The following is a 19,620-nucleotide window of genomic DNA, read 5'->3' as shown; positions in this document are numbered from 1 at the left end:
TCATAGAACCGACCTGGGAACTATGTTCATTCTTTTTAGACTGGTCTCGTGGATAAGATTCGTTTTCGGACTCCTCTTGTTCTCATTGGGGATTTTTGTTTGGGGGTAGATTTATGGGCATGAGCTCTTGAATAGCCACCGCGATCCACTGGGCTAGCTATTCGAGAGCAACAATGTTGTTTTGCTACGAGTTATTATGGGCTGAATTTCCCCAAGGGATCGCTGAATTAGCAGTCTCCCTGTCACAGTGATTCACAAAATCATCCACTTCTATAGATCGATTTCCCACAAACGATGCAATAATGAAGCCCGGGTAAATTGGGTGAGCTCAGGTGGGAAATTTATCGAGCTGAGGAAATGTCATTCCTTATACGCAGTGATGACTGAGTGAGATGAGCCCTGTATATATAGCCTGAACACATGAGAACAAGACACGTTAATGGAGCATCGGAAGGTTTTCGGACTAGCCACTCCAACTCTCAAGTCAGTCAAGTGAATACGAAAAGGAAAGAAAATGTAATACAAGTAAAAATATAATGAGTGCTAGTGATAATGACTCATCCCTTTGATTTTACCTCTTCTGGAGGTATTTATAGGGTGCTGAGATCATGGATCATCTTGAGATGCTCGGGTAGTGACCATAGTGTCGGAATGTGACCCATGTTATATTTTTGTACGATCTGCGAACGTGGGATGAGAGCGAAGTCCCTGGATTTTCGGTGACCAGAGTCCACGATCATTTTGACTTAGTCCTCTTACGTTGCCCAGGCTCGAATATGGATCCGAGCTTGTGTGAACCTGTAACGATCTGCTAAGCTACTCGAGCTAGTGCAAGCCCGGGATAATAAAAACACAGTACTCTTTCCTTACCCCGAATGGGTTTTCCGGGTGGCTATGTGACCGAGGTAGAGCTTGTGATCTCGGATAAGCATTGACATTATCGAGGCTAATTCCCACCACCGATGTATCATATTTTATGCTAATAAAAAATCCATTGATCAAAATAATCTATTTTGGAGTAGGAAAGTTGCTTCCCCTAAATTTAATAGTTTCTTGCTCGTAGTTTTCGCAAGTTTCTAAATCCTTCACTCGAGTACAATATTTGTATTTCTCTAACATTGTCAATAATTACGGGAAAAATCCATCATTCTTTGCGTTTTTTAGTCTTTTCTTGGTCGCCCTCTCGGACAAAGCCCTTATTCCTCTTTCCTAAAAGCCGCTGCAATAATTTACTTTATGAAAGTATGTTCGAATTACTCTTTTTTCAGGAAAATTCACGAGATGTTTAATCTTCTTAATGCAGAGTTTGTTTGATCAAGAATAATGCAACGAAGTTAAAACCTAATTTGATTTTTTTTTTTAAATGGAAACTGAGCCTCATTCCAAACTAAAAATTATTCCAGGCCACTTTTTGGTACAAAAGCCCAAATGTTTAAAGAATTGTTTGGGCCTGGGTTAAGTGGACTTCAAGCCCACATTTTATCTTCCAGAATTTTCCCAAGGCATCCGAAGTTCGATTGAACTTCTCAAGAGTCAAAGCTATATATATAACGTCATGTCTTCTGTTTCCAAGCCATTCAAGCTAAATCACAGATTCGTAAAACCCTAACTTAGATTTTTACTCAATTCTAGATTCTAATCGGTCAATGGCTATACTCTCGGAATTCGAAGAGGACAATAACAGCAAGCCAACGACATCGGCGCCGCCGCCAACGAAGCCGTTTAACGCGGCTTTGGACCCATCGAATCCGTTGGGGTTTTTGGAGAAGGTTTTCGAGTTCGTCGCAAAGGAGAGCGATTTTTTTAAGAGCGATTCGCTGGTGAGTGATGTGAATGCGGTGGTGAGAATGGTGAGAGATAAAGTGGAGGCGGAGGGGAAGAAGATGAAAGAAGTCAAAGCTGAAGGGAATGAAAAGGTTGAGAAAAAAGTTAAGGAGGCATCACCGGCTCCGCCTCCACCGGCTGTAGAAAAGGAGGAGAAAGTGGTTGAGGGGTAAAGTGGAAGAGGGGAAAGGCTCTCGGGGTATGTCTTTTGTTGAATTTTTCATGCCGCAAATTCACTTCTTGTTTAGTAATTTTCTTTTTTTTAATTTTTAAAGAGTTTTTGGTTTGGTTTCTTGCTTAAAAACGTTTCTTTGCGTGGTTTGGTGATTTTTTATTAATCCATTATACCTTTTCTTGTACGTGACATGGTGATTTTGTATTTATCTTGGCTTTTATCCGGGGTGCTGTCTTTGGTGTCTTGTTTTTACGTAGATCTTTTCGATATTTTGCAACACTCGTTTAGTAAAAACAGATAAGAGTTGATGGAGGAGGAGAATTTTGCTAATTGGTTAACTAGCTCTCTAGGAAGGCTAAGAGCTGAGTCTATTCAACTGATCTATGATCATAGTACTATTTTTATGTTTTAGAATTGAATTGAACCGTCGGAAAAAGATAACAGTTAGAGATAGCTTCATACGAAGGGGGTTTTGCATCCAGGGGTGGACACAGGGTTTCCAGGGAGGGGTGGTTGATAATTGATATCGCCTCTGTTAGGTCCGTCTCCGATTGCAACAGGGATGAAATGGTATATAATGATGTGTTTATTTGCATTTTTTGACTGAAAAGAGTCCTTTTTACCTCAAATGGGATCGGACTTTTTGAGTAAGATAAGACAAAAAGTATAATACTTGTATCTCAGTGGCATATTGAATTAAAATGCCCGTAGGTAATTTAATGTTTGTGTTGTGAAAATGGGTTAGAGGAGATAAAATTCTCCTTGAATTTGCTGTATTTGTATAAATTCACGTGCTCTATGCAGTCTTTACTCTTTAGTTTTAATAATTTTCTTATTTTTATGAAACGATATTGTATTGGTTGCTAACAGCGTACTTATTACTGAGCAGCACCTAACAAGGGCAATGGCCTCGATATGGAGAAGTATTCTTGGGGTCAATCTCTTCAGGAGGTTAACATTACTGTTCCTGTTCCTTCTGGTACGAAGTCAAGATTTATTACTTGTGAAATAAAGAAACAATATATTAAAGTTGGGCTCAAAGGTGAACCCCCAGTGATTGAAGTAAGAGTGTCTTCATGCTTTATGTTGCATGTCTATCCTGATTGGCTATTGTTGTCGTTCTTAGTACTTATTATTGTTTTATCCATCTGCAGGGAGATCTGTTTCATCCAGTCAAAGTTGAGGATTGCTTCTGGAGTTTAGGTAGGCAATATAGCCTACATATATGATGTTCTTGTGGTTTATCACTTATGCTAAGTGTTCGATAACTAGCAACCAGCAGCCAATTAATAGTTTAAATTATTGCAGAGGACCAAAAATCTATCTCCATTCTCCTAACAAAACAGAACCAGATGGAATGGTGGAAGTACTTGGTGAAGGGTGAGCCAGAGGTTGACACCCAGAAAGTTGAACCTGAAAACAGCAAGTTGTCTGATTTGGACCCAGAAACACGGTCAACAGTGGAGAAAATGATGGTAAGCCGCTTGTGTTATGGCTTTAACAGATGACCTTTCCTTGAAAACCCAGTGACACTACCACTTGAGCTAGTTGGTTGGTTTCTTCTTGTGTTTGTTTGACTTGTAAGACTGGTGCACAAGTTAGTACCCATGGAGTGATAGAGGCAACATATTTTGAATTAACGATCTGACATTGCTTGCTTTGATGCATTTTGACCCAAAGATTATTTACCATCTTATGTGTTCCCATTTTAATTTACTGGGTTTAAGTATCTTATGCTGTCTATTAACCAGTCATATTTTGTAAGTCTCCCCCTAATGCCCACTATTTATGATCTACAAATATGCCAGACCCCTTGCGAGATATGCTAAACCTAGGACCACCTCCCAGTCTTTTGGAAGAAGAGAGAGGGTATATAGATTAAGTGGAGCAACTGCACCTCACAGATTCCAGGTTCAACTTGGTTGCCAATTTACTGAATAATTCCGAGTTGGATCTCACAGTTTGATAATTCGAAAAGGTTTTGACACGTTTTATGTGCCATTGCCTATTGTGTAATGTCCTAACGACACCCTCTCTGTTTAAATGGCTTTTGTGCTTAGGTGGTCTCTCTTTTTATGATATCTGGACACATGCAGTCTCTGCCTACACACTTGTTCAGTCTTCAAAATTCTTCCTACGATTACTAACCTTTCAACTTCTACTTTGTGTCTTAAAAATTTATTCTGCAGTTTGACCAACGGCAGAAACAAATGGGCCGCCCGACGAGTGATGAGATGCAGAAACAAGATATATTGAAGAAATTCATGTCTGAGGTAGACACTGGATGATCATTCTCGACCACATCATAACCTTTCATATACTTAGCACTTTTGAACTCAAAGAAACTTACTGATTAAAAATTTGCATAATTTGCAGCATCCGGAGATGGACTTCTCGCGAGCGAAGATCAACTAAAAAGAGTCTAGACTTGTCTGGTTGTTCTCGTTTTGATTGTCATCCATTTTTGAGTAACTGGTCTGAACAAGATAAAAAAATTTGAGCTTACTTGAGTTCTTACTCTATACTCTGTTGGCAATATATGATTATTATATTTTTTTTACAATTATTTGGTTACTTTCTTTCATCCCAAAAGAATGCGTGCTAGCTAAATTTTATCCGCCATCCATTGAATTTTAGATACCCCAGAAAACACCAAAGTGTCAGCCCTTCGGACAAAAAGGTTTGACGGGTCAGTTGTGCTCTATGTATGTGTGCGTGCGCACATTTCCATGCATGTGTATATAAAATAGAGAAACATAAATATGTTAATATAATTTGTAGTCATTTTATTGTTGGCTGCAGTTCAATTATAAAAAGTCTAAATTTTTCTCACACGTCCTTGACTTCCCTTCACTGAAATTATGAGTGGGGGTGGACAAATGCATGTATATATATATATTATAAATTTCAATTCACCAAAAAATATATAATCACTATGTTCAAAAATATATAAACCATTTGTTATTTCACGCAAATTAAGAAAATAATAAGTGTATAAACAAAGAACATTTCAGTTAATCTGGGTAATTTTAGTAAAAAAAAGAAAAAGAAAATGATGAAATATTCTTAAATATAGAAATTCGACTAAATATTTAGGATTAACTGGAAAACAAAAAATTTGTATATTAGAGAGAGTAAAAACTTCAAAGAATAATTTTCCTAAAAAATAAAGAACTCCATGTCAGGCTTACATTATTGGTACTCAAACATTCATATATTTATTTCTCACCTTACCAATTCACACCAATGATTGAATTGAAATTTCTCAATAAATATATGATTGGACTTGGAATATGCCCTGCTTTGTACCAGTTGGCACAAATTCCATATAATATCATGATTCACATTTTCAGTTTTAAGAGATATGAAATGTAACAAATATAAATCCCCCAAAAAAAAAATTTATATACTTAACAAATGTTTTTATATACATATTCAATGTTTTGTTTGCAAAAACTTTTTTTTTGGACCCAGGTTGAGATTTAAAGACAATTAACCAAAAATTAAAAAATGGGGGAAAATATTTGAAAAAAAAAATAATAATCTATATATAAATAAAAGTAGAGTTTTTGCCAAAATAATAATTTCCCGCCGAAATGTCATTTCTAAAAAAATAAAGATATATCATGAATATTGAAATATATGTACTACAATAAATGATAATTTCATTTTTTGTTTGCATTGATTATATCAATTCATTTAGTTCAAATTTGAATTTAATTCATTTTTATATTAATTTAAATATAATTTATGTATTATGTCTTTTATTATTTTTTTTTCAAATTGAAACTAAACTCTATTCATTTATTGTTTGCACTGATTATATCAATTTATTTAGTTCAAATTTGAATTTAATTCATTTTTATATTAATTCAAATATAATTTATGTATTATGTCTTTTATTATTTTTTATTAAACTGAAACTAAACTATATTGAAAACATAAATCACATTAAATTTTTTGAATTGAGTATATCAATCAATTTAATTTGTGATATGATTTGTGTTACTATCATATATTTAATTTTTACTACAAACTGTATAAATAAATTTTAAATACAAATGATTGCAATGTTCAGCATCACTTATATATATATATATATATGAAAGCAGAGTTTTTTGCAAAAATAGTAATTTTCCGTCAAAATGTCATTTCTAAAAAAAGAAAAATATATCATGAATATTGACATATGTGTACCGCAATAAATGATCACTTCAATTATTGTTTGTATTGATTATATCAATTCATTTAATTCAATTTTGAATTTAAATAATTTTTATATTAATTCAAATGTAATTTATGTATTATATGTTGTTTTATTTTTTTACTCAAACTGAAACTAAACTCTAATAAAAACGTAAAATATATTAAAATTTGTGCATTGATTATATCAATCAATTTAATTAAAAACTGTATATATAAATTTAAAATACAAATGATTGCAATGTTCAATATCACTCATGAGGTAAATCATTCAAAAATACATTTTGTTATTTTAAGTAATTTTTGCCCAAATTACTTACTAAAAAAGAAATACAACATCTAGTTATTTTATGTAATTTTTCTAAAAATAAAATTGGTTGAATGTTAAAAGTTATCACTACAACAAGGTTTTCCAATTGACATTAAATTGTCATTTAATAATCATAAACTTTTTATTTTAAATGCAAATTATTTCGAAATTACCTTAATTTGAAATAATTAATGCATTATAGTTTTCTTCCAAAACCATATGTATATTGTATATCTTGAATTGTCTTCTTAAAAATTCAAATAAGATAACACAAGAAAATTAAAAGAGATAGATTCAAAAAAGTTTCAAATGAACATTAAATTATCTCAATAAACATGTATATTACCCTCAGTAATCAGAAATGTTTAACACACAATGCATGCAATTCGAGATTTTCATAATTTGAAAGAGTTAATGTATGGAATAATTATGTCAAAAGCATCCAATGTATAATTTTTTTCCCTTGGGATGTTTTATTTGAATTTTAAATTATAAATAATTCAATATTGCATATTGGTGTGATGTCGTTGTGCCACCAAACTTAAATTCCTACTCTTTAAATAAAACTAGTGTAATGGTGAGTAGGGTCGAATCCACAGGGAACATGAGATGATTTATTTCGAGCAAAATGCAATAAAAAGGGAGATTTTTGTATATGAATTAAATAAACTACTAAACTAAATTTATCCAAGAAAAGAAAACAACAAATTTAAATGATAATTAATCAATTAGTATAAAATGAAGAATTTCATACGAGAAAGATCTGATTCATGGGAGTATATCACTGTTCATCGGCTAACAAATAATTTATTCAAGTTGTTCCAAGCAATTAATCTTAGAATTATAGGGATAGCCGCTAAAATTCTTGTGTTTTCCTAAATTAATTGACTAAACCCAACATGACGTCAAAACTTATCAATAACCAAATGGGCACGATAGCGTTCTATATTAATTAACGATAGCTTTTAGATTTGTGAAAACAGTTAATCCTGAAATCTAACAACCGAGATAGCTGCAATTGATAAATACAGTTTTATTGATTTATTTAGATTAAATATATTATGATAGCACAGTACATCTAATCTATGATACTCGTGTACCAATCATTCATGACAATTACGGATCACTGAATTCATGGTTAGTAGTAGAAAATTATATATCGAATTAAATTGTCAGATTAACCAAGATATAAATTTCCTAGAATTAAATATAAATAAAAAATACTTGAACAAAACACGAATATTAAATTAAAGCACAAAAATAACATCACAGTGATAAAATTGAAATAGTAGAATTACCCCTTAAACCATAAATAAAATTTAGCTTAAAGGTATGGAGAGAGTTGGAAAGAAAATCCTTGAGCCACTTTTTTTCTTGTGCTTCACGTGAGATGTTGGTGGAAGGTTGTGAGTTGTATTGAAAAATTGTGTGTTTTGCCGCCTCCCCTCTTTCACGTTTTTTGTAGGTTCTCAAGAGAAAGAAAATGAGCCCAAAACATAAAAAAAAAACCAATAACCTAAAAAATAAAATCTAATCCCTAAAAATTAAAAGATTTTAGCAAATATTCACTAAGAATATAGAGTTTTTCCATAAAAAAACTCTATCTTTTATTTCTTCATTGATATAAATATTCCTTGATTTTCTCTCTAGGCAGCCGAAGAATAGTCACAAGGCGTGATCATCTTATTGGAAGACTTGAACATAAAAATTCAGAAGTGGTTTTTGGACAATGCGTGATCACGCCTTGTCCAAAAACCACTTCTGAATTTTTATGTTCAAGTCTTCCAATAAGATCATATCAGCAAATTTAATTGTGATATAAAATCACCTTTTTTAGCCCATATTTATCGCATGAACAGAAAACTTCATCCTACAATAAAATCACACAAAAATGTGTCAATTAAGCACGTTGAAAGTGGTAACAATGAGAGATATGACAACAAAAAATGCAAACTATTATGAGCCTATCACATATTATATTAGAAAACAATTTTATTCTATTTATCTTACTACATTTATCTACTCCAAAATTGAATTCGCAAATGACTCCTTTTTTCAGCACCATATATGAGTTGAATCTTTCCAAGACGTAATGTTCATTTAAATTTAGATTTGTTCGTTGTTATGAACTATCTACATATAGAAACAACGAGAACAACGAGACATTAAGTTTGAAATATGTCTTTCATGATCGAGAAGTAAAAAATATTATTCTTCTATTTGTACAAAATTTTAATTATCACGTATTATTTATGTGATAATTTTCTTCTATATTACAAAGTTCACGAATAAATGATAGTATAAAATGTCCAAAAATATAAATGATTAAATCAATTATAAAGAAAATACACATCTTATTAGAAGACACCTTATAAAATTTATTGACATTGTTTTGGAATACAAATGGTAAATGTTAATAAAATAAATTTTCTGATTTATACATAATTTACTTACGATCACATATTTCATTTTTCTTTCGAATAATAGGCTGTTGTGTGTATTATGAAGTGATTTTGTAGATAAAATCACAACACATTTGGATAAAGATATTGATGAAACATATTATTATTATCATTCAAATGTGTCAAACACGTGTCATGTCACAAAATTGTTTGTGAATGTGGATTTAGACGAAATTACTGAATTTTAAAAAAAAATATTTTCATTAATATGATTGAATGTGATTTAAAAATATTGTTTTATCACATGTTAAAAAATAATGATATATAGCTTCTCGAAAATTAAAGAATTAAATATGTATTAAGTCGGTGGTCGGCATCAATACACTAAATACGATAAGTATCATGTCATTGTCTTAGACGAATACAATCTAAAATTTTGATATATGATAGTGATTATTAGCCAAAAAAGTTAATCAACATGCGTAGCGAAAAAATAGTTTTTATTTTTATTTTTTATAATTATATTATTTTTTTCAATTTAAATATTTATTCATTTTTCACTAATTTTTAATAATATCATCCGTTCATCGCACGGATTAAATACTAGTAACAATAACGGTGGACTTGCCCTCTACATCCCGCCGTCGTGAACGACTATAGAAGTCAATAATTGATGAGATTTTCGGAGTGGTGTGCCGATGTCTCAGACAAACATAAGTGGGTTCATCCATTTTTGTCTTCTGTTAATAATAAATGTCTCCTTCATCGAAGAAAATGACCCAAACCTCTTTTCTCATTTTCTCAATTATGTTTGTTCACTTGTGGACAAAATATTTCCATTGATTGGGAACCCTTAATCTCAACCTAAAATGTAAATGAATTTCCTAATTTTGATATTCTTTAATTGTACATTGATTTAGATGGTAATTTTTTTATTAAAAAAAATATGTCATATATGTGAAGAACAACACAAGAAAGCAAGCGGCAATTTCGAAAAATATCCGATTCGAATTGAACTTGTGATCTTCATTACGATAACATTTAACTAATAACTGTTTGTTTGCTAGAATAATGATAATTCATTATTCCTCAAGAGCGTCTCGGTAGTGGAGTAAGTGATCATTTGGTCAATGTTTATGAATTCGATTCCCCACCAACATTTTTTCTGACGAGTTTGTCGCACATGGTTTACCTAATACGATTTATCCGACTAACGTGATTTGCAGAATACTTTGTTAGCTTGAGAATTTACTTTGTCTATACTGAATGATAACGGTGGTGGTTTCGTCATCAATGAAAATATTATAATAATGATAATTCGAATAATTTAATATAAAAGTACTAGGTTATGATAATTGTTTTAAATAAACAACTTCGATATTGTCCACTAAATATCATGTAAGATTCCCAGACCTAAAATTTTGTGTCTTAATATGTATTTTTCTGTAATTAGAGTTGATGACTTATAGTTCATATAACACACGTATAGTTTACATATGACATAATACCGTTGCTCAACAATTATTTTATTTTATTTTTTGAACGCCTTGTTCAACCAATTTAGATATAATTGTAATGTCAAATTATGATATAATTTTTTTAAAAAATTATAAATTTACTAATCGAAACACGTAATAGGTATGACCAAATACTAGCAAGTATTATATTATTAATTCAATTTGTCTGCTTCCAATTATTAATAAATTTGGCATTTGGAGATGGTGGGAGGTAACATATCTTATCTTTGGGCATGGTCCTTCCATAAAAGATGAGATTTATCGCTCACAACAAAAAGGAAAAGGTGGGTTTTTGTAATTTTTTTTTTTAAAAAGCAAAAATTTCAAAATTAATGTGTGTAGTGAAGTTTAGCAAAAAGTACCGTAAAACTCCATCGTTATTGGCGGACGCTTCAAAAGCATCTATTTTGTTTTTTTAACTTCGATCAACTATTCAATTAAGGAGGATTTCATTTTCTTAATTAAATAGTTGATCGAAGTTATTTTACAAATTTTTGCAAAGCATCTCTGCTAGCTTTTTATTTTTTTAATTATTATTGTTTTATTTAAAAATTTAACAAAAATCTTGTTTAAGGAAAATGAGACTCGAGACAAAAAATAAAATGAGGGTTGAAACATTCAATAATTTAAAAGATAGATCACTTTTAAAGAAGATGTATATTGTGAGACGGTCTCACGAATCTTTATCTGTGATACGGGTCAATCCTACAGATATTCACAATAAAAAGTAATACTCTTAGCATAAAAAGTAATACTTCTTTATGGATGACCCAAATAAGATATCTGTCTAACAAAATACGATCTGTGAAACGTCTCACATAAGTTTTTGCCCACTTTAAAATGATGGACTAATGATTTTTTGTAAAATATTAGGTAATTTTATATTTAAAAAATGAAAGTGTGTATGTGTCGATTCAACTATTTTCGTATTTTTTAGTATTAATGAATTTGAGCTCCAACTTTATTTTTTGTATGTGGACTCATTTGAAAAATAAATCACCTTAATTGGTTAATCAATAAACTATTTTTAAAAAATTATTTATTTTAAAATATTAGACAATTTATCTTTAGAAAAAATGTGTATTTTATTATTTTTTAATAAAAAAATATTTTATTTATTTTAATATATGTTGATTTAGTTTTCGGAAAAAAAAATTGTGTGTGTGTAGGTCTACTTATTTTTTTTCTAGTAATATGATTGATATTAATATAATAAATATTTAAAATAAAAAATAAAAAAACACAAATTCAAGAATTTTTGGTACGAAATTCAAAATTCTGCATATTCCAACTATTTTTTTAATTAATCAAATTATGTTGGTTTATTTTTTTTGAAAAAAATAAAGAAAAGTGTACCTGTATTGATCCACTTATTTTTTTAATATTATTTTAGTCAGTCCGCTTATTTTTATTTATTCGAAAAATAAAGAAAAGTGTGTGTGTATCGATCCACTTTTTTTAAAAATTTATTTTGATAATAATATGAATAATAAAAAATAATAATAGTTGGAATATGCAAATTCTTGGATAAAAAAGATGTGTCAAAGTTTTAAAGGAAAAGATTTTTTTAAAATTATTCATAAAACACCGGGAAGGTGAGATGCATGTGTGACATCACATCAGTTATATTTATATAATAAATCAAATAATATACTCATTTTAAAAATTCCAGTGAAGCACCTTTTCGAAATAAATTTTTGGGTAAGTTATAGCATAAAATTCATTTGCCATCTGAAATAAATAAATAAATAAAATATATGCGTTGCGATTTTCATAAAGGCTGCCACTGGATGAAATAGTTGGCAATGCAAATTAATTTGTACACAAGAAGCCATGACTTCTCTAAAAAAAATATTTATTGTATGATAATATAGTTCGCCTTATATTTATTTATATAAATCAAAAACAAATTTGCTAATGCGAGCCAGTTTCTCTTTGATAAAAGAGTAGGTTTATCTGTGAGACGGTCTCACGAATATTTATCTGTGAGACGGGTCAATCCTATCGTTATTCACAATAAAAATTAATACTCTTAGGATAAAAAATAATATTTTTTCATAGATGACCCAAATAAGAGATTCGTCTAACGACTCGTGAGACTGTCTCACATAAATTTTGTCTTGATAAAATTGGATGCTTGAGAAGAAATTTGAGGTGGAAAATAATCGGATCTAAGATGAAATTTAACGTAAATCTCTAGAAACAAAATTGTATGTACGCGTAGAATATATTCAATTATGTTTTTTTTAAAAATAAAAAAAAACATAATTGAATTTAATTATTCCAATATTAAGAGAGTGTAGAATCAAGAAATATAGGAAATGTTTTTAATTATTTCCTTATGCCTCAAGGAAATTGAATTTGAAAAATATGCTAATGTCATTCATTAATTTTTGTATCTTGTCCAAATTTTCTGTTAGAGCAGGTGTTCAGCAAGTTAACTTTTGGCTTGAACTTTAATTGACTATTATGTTAAAATAATCTTTATTTTAATAATATTTTATGATTTTATCCAATTATGTCATTTACTTTATCTGTATACACATGCAAATTACATATATAAATTCATTGAATATACAATATATATCATGAGATTTTTCTCTCAACGTAAGATCATTAAACTCATTAGAAAGTGCATCGTATATTCTAAACATGTTCCCGGAATATTTAGAGCAAGTGTTACATATGCAAACGTAAATCGCGCCTTATGAATGTTTTAAATCATACGACGTCCAAAGAAAGTTTTGAATATCAAAACTAAAAAATTTGAACCTCTAATATTTCCAACCATAATTTCCAAATAACAACATACATTAGTACCAAAAAAAAAAAATACAATTTTCAATTTCATTTAAACATATATAAGAAGATCAATTTGTTTCATTAAATAAAACAAACAAATACATGAAAATAATTTCTGATCCCTCTTTGCGTGTATTTCCTCTTTTAACCAAATTTGCTGCTCTCCACAAAAAATTGAGTATGTCTCTTGTGAGACGGTCTCACGAATCTTTATCTGTGAAACGGATCAACCCTACCTGTATTCACAATAAAAAGTAATATTCTTAACATAAAAAATAATAATTTTTCATGGATGACCCAAATAAGATATCCGTTTCACAAAATACGACCCGTGAGTACCGTCTCACACAAGTTTTTGCTCAAAAAAATTAAAGGGTACGGTAAAAATGAAATTCATTATATTTTTGTGGAGAATTTTTTTTTTGTGAGTTGAGGGAGGAGATTAGTACAATTAATTTCAAAGCAGATATATCGTTTGAAATTTGAAACATTGATGTCATTTTGATAACATTTAACTCATATAGTTATTAATTAATTATGAAGAATTAAGAATCCAAATTTATGTTATCCTATAATAAAAAACAAGAATTTCACTGTCTTCTCACAGTGGAAATATTCTCAATGGTGATTTTCAAAATCTTGCAATGTTTACAAGGTTGACATTGTTAACAATTCAAACCCTTTCCCAATTTCACTGCAAAACCCTAATTTCGTTATATTAAATGTCATTATCACATAATTATGTAGTTCCTATTAATTCGATTCGACTTTAAAACATTCATTTCCTCATCTCTCACATCCCCTTGCAATGAGGGCGAACAACAATCGTCGATCCTCAAAACGATAAAATGGCGATTTTGATAAATAGATCATTGTGCCGCAAAATCTCAATCTACTTTTTTAAGTATATGAGAGCATTTGTTATGATCTTGAACTCGAAACTTTATTCTACACTTAAAAAACTCAGTGTTCATCTCAGTGTCAGATGCACTACAAGTTGTCGATAATTTTACTTCTTATTTTCCAAAAAAAGTTGTAATTCCCATGCCCCAAATCCACGTTTAACTCAAAAATCCCACCATGGTAATGGACAATGAGTGCAATATGTGACAAATATTGCATCTCTTTCTTTCATTTTCACTCCCCAGAGCCTTCAGATTAAAAATCATCTTCTCTGATTTTTATTAAATTATTTTTCATAATGAAAATTGAAATGAAAAATTTAAAATACATAGCCGAAAAATATAACATGCATATACATTAACATTAAATCAATAAACAAGACACTAGGCTAAGCTAACATAGAACTACTTACATAAGATAGATTAATGATTTAAACTCTATGTTGAATGTTCATATCATTGGATTAAGTTATTGGACAATCATTCACCCTTGAGTTAGCTTCTAGGATTGAGTTATATTCAAATGTAAATCTTAACATGATATCATAACTCAGACATACTGTTATTTGTTGGACTACCATATGAGCCACATGATAATCTCTTATAAATTTCACTCTCCAGATATTTATTCATGTGCGTGAGATAATGTGTTGAATGTCCTACATCAGTTGGATTAATTCATTGAGAGCTATGGACTTGGATAATATTCCTCATTTGAACTAGCCTTTGAGACTGACTTAAATCCAAGTCTCAATCTCAACGCTCTCTAAAAATAAATTTTGAAGAAAAAAGAACATAGGAGCACTCTGTAATATGATAAATTACAAGGAATGATTGCTCATACGACAATAATACTCGTAAAAATGGGAATTTATTTTTATATTTATGTTTTTATTTTTTTTGTGATTTTGATAATCTATATTATCAGATTTGAGTATGGGTCTTGCAACTTCCAATTTTTAAATTTTTTTCATTTTTTTATCGTTAATGTTGATGTAACACTATATATGTTTGTGCCAAGTAGAAAAATACAAAAATTGCCAAAAAAAAAAAAAAACAATTATATATATTCATAGACTAAAAATGAAATTGACAACATAAATTACCGAACTCGCAAAAAACAGACATACGTAATCAAAAATATAATTTTCCCAATAAAAATCAATAGTAAATGAAGAAGCCAAAATTGTGAAGAAGCCAAAATTGTAGAAGATGTTCTAATATATATTGATATATAATGGAGGAGTAAAGCCCACAGAACAAATGTAAATAAAACTCACAAATGTAACTTATATATATGTCACAAGTTATGTCTTTCTCTTCATGCATGTACGCGCGAACAAATACGTGAAATAGATTTTTAACGAGCACTCAACATTTATTAATATATAATGACGCAACTTTTTAAATTTGTACTCATTATTATTTTGTTTTTTTTAGGAACATCCAGCTTTCATAAAATTATAAATTTCTGGGCCAATCACATCATTGACAAGCTCTATGATTTGTATTCATATTCAAGTACATATTTTGTCTTCTTGCTCAAAAAACAAAACAATAATAATACGTATTTTTTGTTCGTCAGATCGGAACGATTATTATATAAATTTCTCTTCCATCTATGTAAAAAAAATCAACAATTTGTATGAGACAATCTTACGAGTCGTATTTTGTGAGATGAATATCTTATTTGGGTTATCCATGAAAAAGTATTACTTTTTATGCTAAGAATATTACTTTTTATTGTGAATATCGGTACGGTTGACCCGTATCACAGATAAAGATTCGTGAGACCGTCTCACAAAAGACTTACCCATATAAAAAAAGAAAAATCCCCTCAAAGTTGACCAAACCCACACCATATACACACACAAACATTGGAAAATTCGTGTTGGCAAAAGGCATTCTTATGCCAAATCCAACGGCTTGGAATATTCGCGATCATTGCGTTTAGCACGAAGGTAAAAATAGCGTCGAATTAACCATAAATGTATATGCGACACATTATTTGTTATTACATATCTCTAAATTAAATGTCGGTAGCTAAAATGTTGAGTACTTTACCAAGTTAGGAGCAAATCACTTCCCTCAAAGAATCAAATTTTTATTTAATTTTGTAATTTCCTAATGTGGGAAGTTAAGGTTGTATAAAATGCACATCAATTGGACCTCTAAAATGGCTCAAAAGCAAGCATATGCTCTCCTTTACCAACTTCCATTTAATGACTTATTCAAATCCCATCACCTTTTTTTTTTTCCTCCTAACAAAGGTTTGAAAAAAAAGATATTTTTTTAATAAAAAAAAGTAATAATTCGAGTCGCGTTGCTTGATCTGCCGTGGTAGAAGGTAACGTCCCGATGAAACGATGAACATTTTAATATGCATCGTGATAAAAAGGTTGAATAGGTGTGAGGTGAAACTTAGATTTTAGATATATGTGACACAATGAGATCGAATCATATATTTATTTATTTTTTTAAATATTATAATTTTGTTTTTGTTGAGCTTAAAAAGTCCCAAATTTTGATTCCCACTTAATTAACTTTATATTGAAAACTATTTGACTTTGAGATCGATGGCCACATTTGGATCCCTCAAACGGAATCTCTTGATAAGTGGACAATTACTATTTACTGTGAAAAAATCATTTTTTAAAAAAAAATACGTGAAAAGAAAAATGTCAAATTGGTTGGTTTTTATTTTTATTTTTTTATTTTCTTTGTTAAAAAGAGAAGCGTCGGAGGAAGAACGAGCCCCTTCTATGCAATTTATTTTGTCACAAGAATCACGTTTTCATTAGCTGCTGCTACTCTTTCTGCCAATCTTGAATCCAAAGTACTGTAAAACGATAATAAGGATATTCAAAGACCGAAGCGAAAGAAGCAGAAAAAGAAAGATTCCAATTACTTGCGATATCAATTATACTTCAATACAACTGGTCGTCATGTATCTCGAACTTGAGTCATTACGACGAGAACAAAGAGTGAGTCCATTGGGTCAATTGGCCGATCTCGTTGGTTTTTACCATTGAGAGATACTCATTTGATGCATGGAACGAATAAATTAAGCTGTATTTTCTTTCTACTCCATTTTTATTCCTTGCTTTTCTTTGATAATGTTGCGGTTTGATTTAATACTCATTAAGATGTATGAAAATCAAAGATACTCATTATGATATACCGCAACATTTCGTTACAATCGGTATACTAATATACATAACCAAAGTATATCGTAATTTTCGATACGATATCAATATAAATATTTTTTATTACCTTAATTTCCGATACGATATACAATATGTATTTTTCCATATGGTATATCGCCCCTACTTAAAACAAAGTTTTAACCTCAAGTTTTCGGCCTCTCACCATCCTAATTTATAGTATTTTTTATGCTCTATTTTATAAATAATCATACACTGTCAACCTCAAACCAAAAAAGAAAAAGAAAAAGAGAGAGATTTTTAGATATAATAATCTACTAAAGTAAATTATAATATTAGTTATATTCAACAAATAAATTATTTTTCATCAACACATTTTTGTAATAAAAAGACCTTACGATTCAATGTCCCGATTCGCAATTTGTGGTTGTTTATCTTTCCTTGTCTACTTAAACGTCTCTTTCAATTCTACGCATGCAATAAGGCTACACATTATTGTATTATTTAATTTTGAAAACTTCTCATTATTAATCCCTATTTAAAAATATTTGAAATCTCCAAGCTTATTGATAAATCACAAGAGATAAAAACTAGGAAATTATGAAATTTAAAAAGCAAAAAATTTCTTGAAGACACTATTAGATTTAATACTCTTAGATAATTTTCGATTTGTTGTTGCATAACGAGACCATCGTCCTCGTGGTAGCATGAAATCTTCCCTAACAATTTCATTCACAAAAACTAGTTTTGAAGACAAATATAAATAACAATAGATTAAGGGAGGGAGGTTAGATTATCATCAAGTTGTATGTGAATTTTATGTCTCAACTCACACATTCTACAAAAAGTCAGAGAAGAAAAAGGCCAACTTAAATTGAGGAATTCTTAGACATTGTAGGACCGAGTGTTTACCGCTTTACCAAAAGCTATATAGCTAGTATTAATGGTGCAACTCAAATCTTTTAAATGACACAACAGCTCAAGCATCACGATTCGATCGATCTATCAAGCAGGAACAATTATTGCATCCAACAATCTCCCTCCCAATAATTGCACTCCTTGCAATCAATGGGAATCGAACCCGTGACCTTGGCTCTGATACCAATTGTAGGACCGAGTGCTTACCGCTTTACCAAAAGCTATAGCTAGTAGTAATGGTGCAACTCAAATCTTTTAAACCACATAGCAGCTCAAGCACCACAGTTTGATCGATCTACCAAATAGAGACAATTATTGCACCCAACAGACATTGAGTTTAATGACGTCACATTAGGATCATAAGTATAAACTTTTTATTTTTATTTATTTTTATCATCATTATTATTTTCGTAACATAATAGAAATTTGTAAAAAAAAATAGTTTTATTAGCGACTATGACTGCAACCAAAGTCGAATAATATCCCTATCAAAACTTATTTTAAACCCAAAAAAAGTAAGTCTCTTGTGAAACGGTCTCATGAATCTTTATTTATGAGACATGTCAATCTTATCGATATTTACAAATAAAAAGTAGCACTCTTAGCATAAAAAGTAATACGTTTTCATGGATGATTCAAATAAGAGATCCGTCTAGCAAAATACGACCCGTGAGATCGTCTTACACAAATTTTTTCCCCGAAAATACTTATTTTTTGAATTTTTTTTATTTATTAAGTATTTTCTGTTATTTAAATCTCACTATAAAAATTTTAACTTTCGTAACTTAAACTCTAAATATTCAAGAATTATTTGAAAATTTACATCTCTCTACATTATGGAAGAGTAGGTCTCTTGTGAGACGGTCTCATGAATCTTTATATGTGAGACAGATCAACCCTACCGATATTCACAATAAAAAGTAATATTCTTAGCATAAAAAATAATATTTTTTCATGAATGACTCAAATAAGAGATCTGTCTCACAAAATACGACCTGTGAGACCGTCTCACATAAGTTTTTGCCGTTACGAAGATTTAAATTTTTTTTAAACAACCAAATCGGTGAACATTGTAATTGTTTTACAAAATAATTAATTGAAATTACTTATAATTGTTGATAGATTATAGTCACCTGAAAATAAAGTCTCAAATTTATTATGATCGAGAAATAATTAATTAAAATTACTTAAAATTTTCATAGATTATATTCACTTGACAATAAAATTACAAGTTTATGATGATGTCTCGATTGTAGCACAAACCATCATCATCTTAAAATAATTACCATATAATTTACTTACAAATAATTTACATATAATTTATAATTTTCAACATGTTTTATATGATTAAATTGTATGTTTTTTAAAGAAAAAACTACATTTTTTATATTGATGCAAATGCA

General features: G+C 30.0%; 1 protein-coding gene across 1 annotated transcript; it reads left to right on the top strand.

Annotated features, from left to right (window-relative positions):
- The first annotated feature begins 1,560 nt into the window (after positions 1-1,560).
- Positions 1,561-4,583, top strand: LOC142540224 (protein BOBBER 2-like). Its single transcript, XM_075646221.1, is given in 7 exon segments — positions 1,561-1,990; positions 1,992-2,023; positions 2,889-3,061; positions 3,154-3,202; positions 3,308-3,474; positions 4,189-4,272; positions 4,376-4,583. Coding segments are annotated over 7 exon segments (888 nt in total). The 5' UTR covers positions 1,561-1,646; the 3' UTR covers positions 4,415-4,583.
- Positions 4,584-19,620: the final 15,037 nt, after the last annotated feature.

This window comes from Primulina tabacum, chromosome 1, assembly GCF_025594145.1.
Source record: "Primulina tabacum isolate GXHZ01 chromosome 1, ASM2559414v2, whole genome shotgun sequence".
Lineage (NCBI taxonomy): Eukaryota > Viridiplantae > Streptophyta > Magnoliopsida > Lamiales > Gesneriaceae > Primulina > Primulina tabacum.
This window is presented reverse-complemented; position numbering and strand designations above follow the sequence as displayed.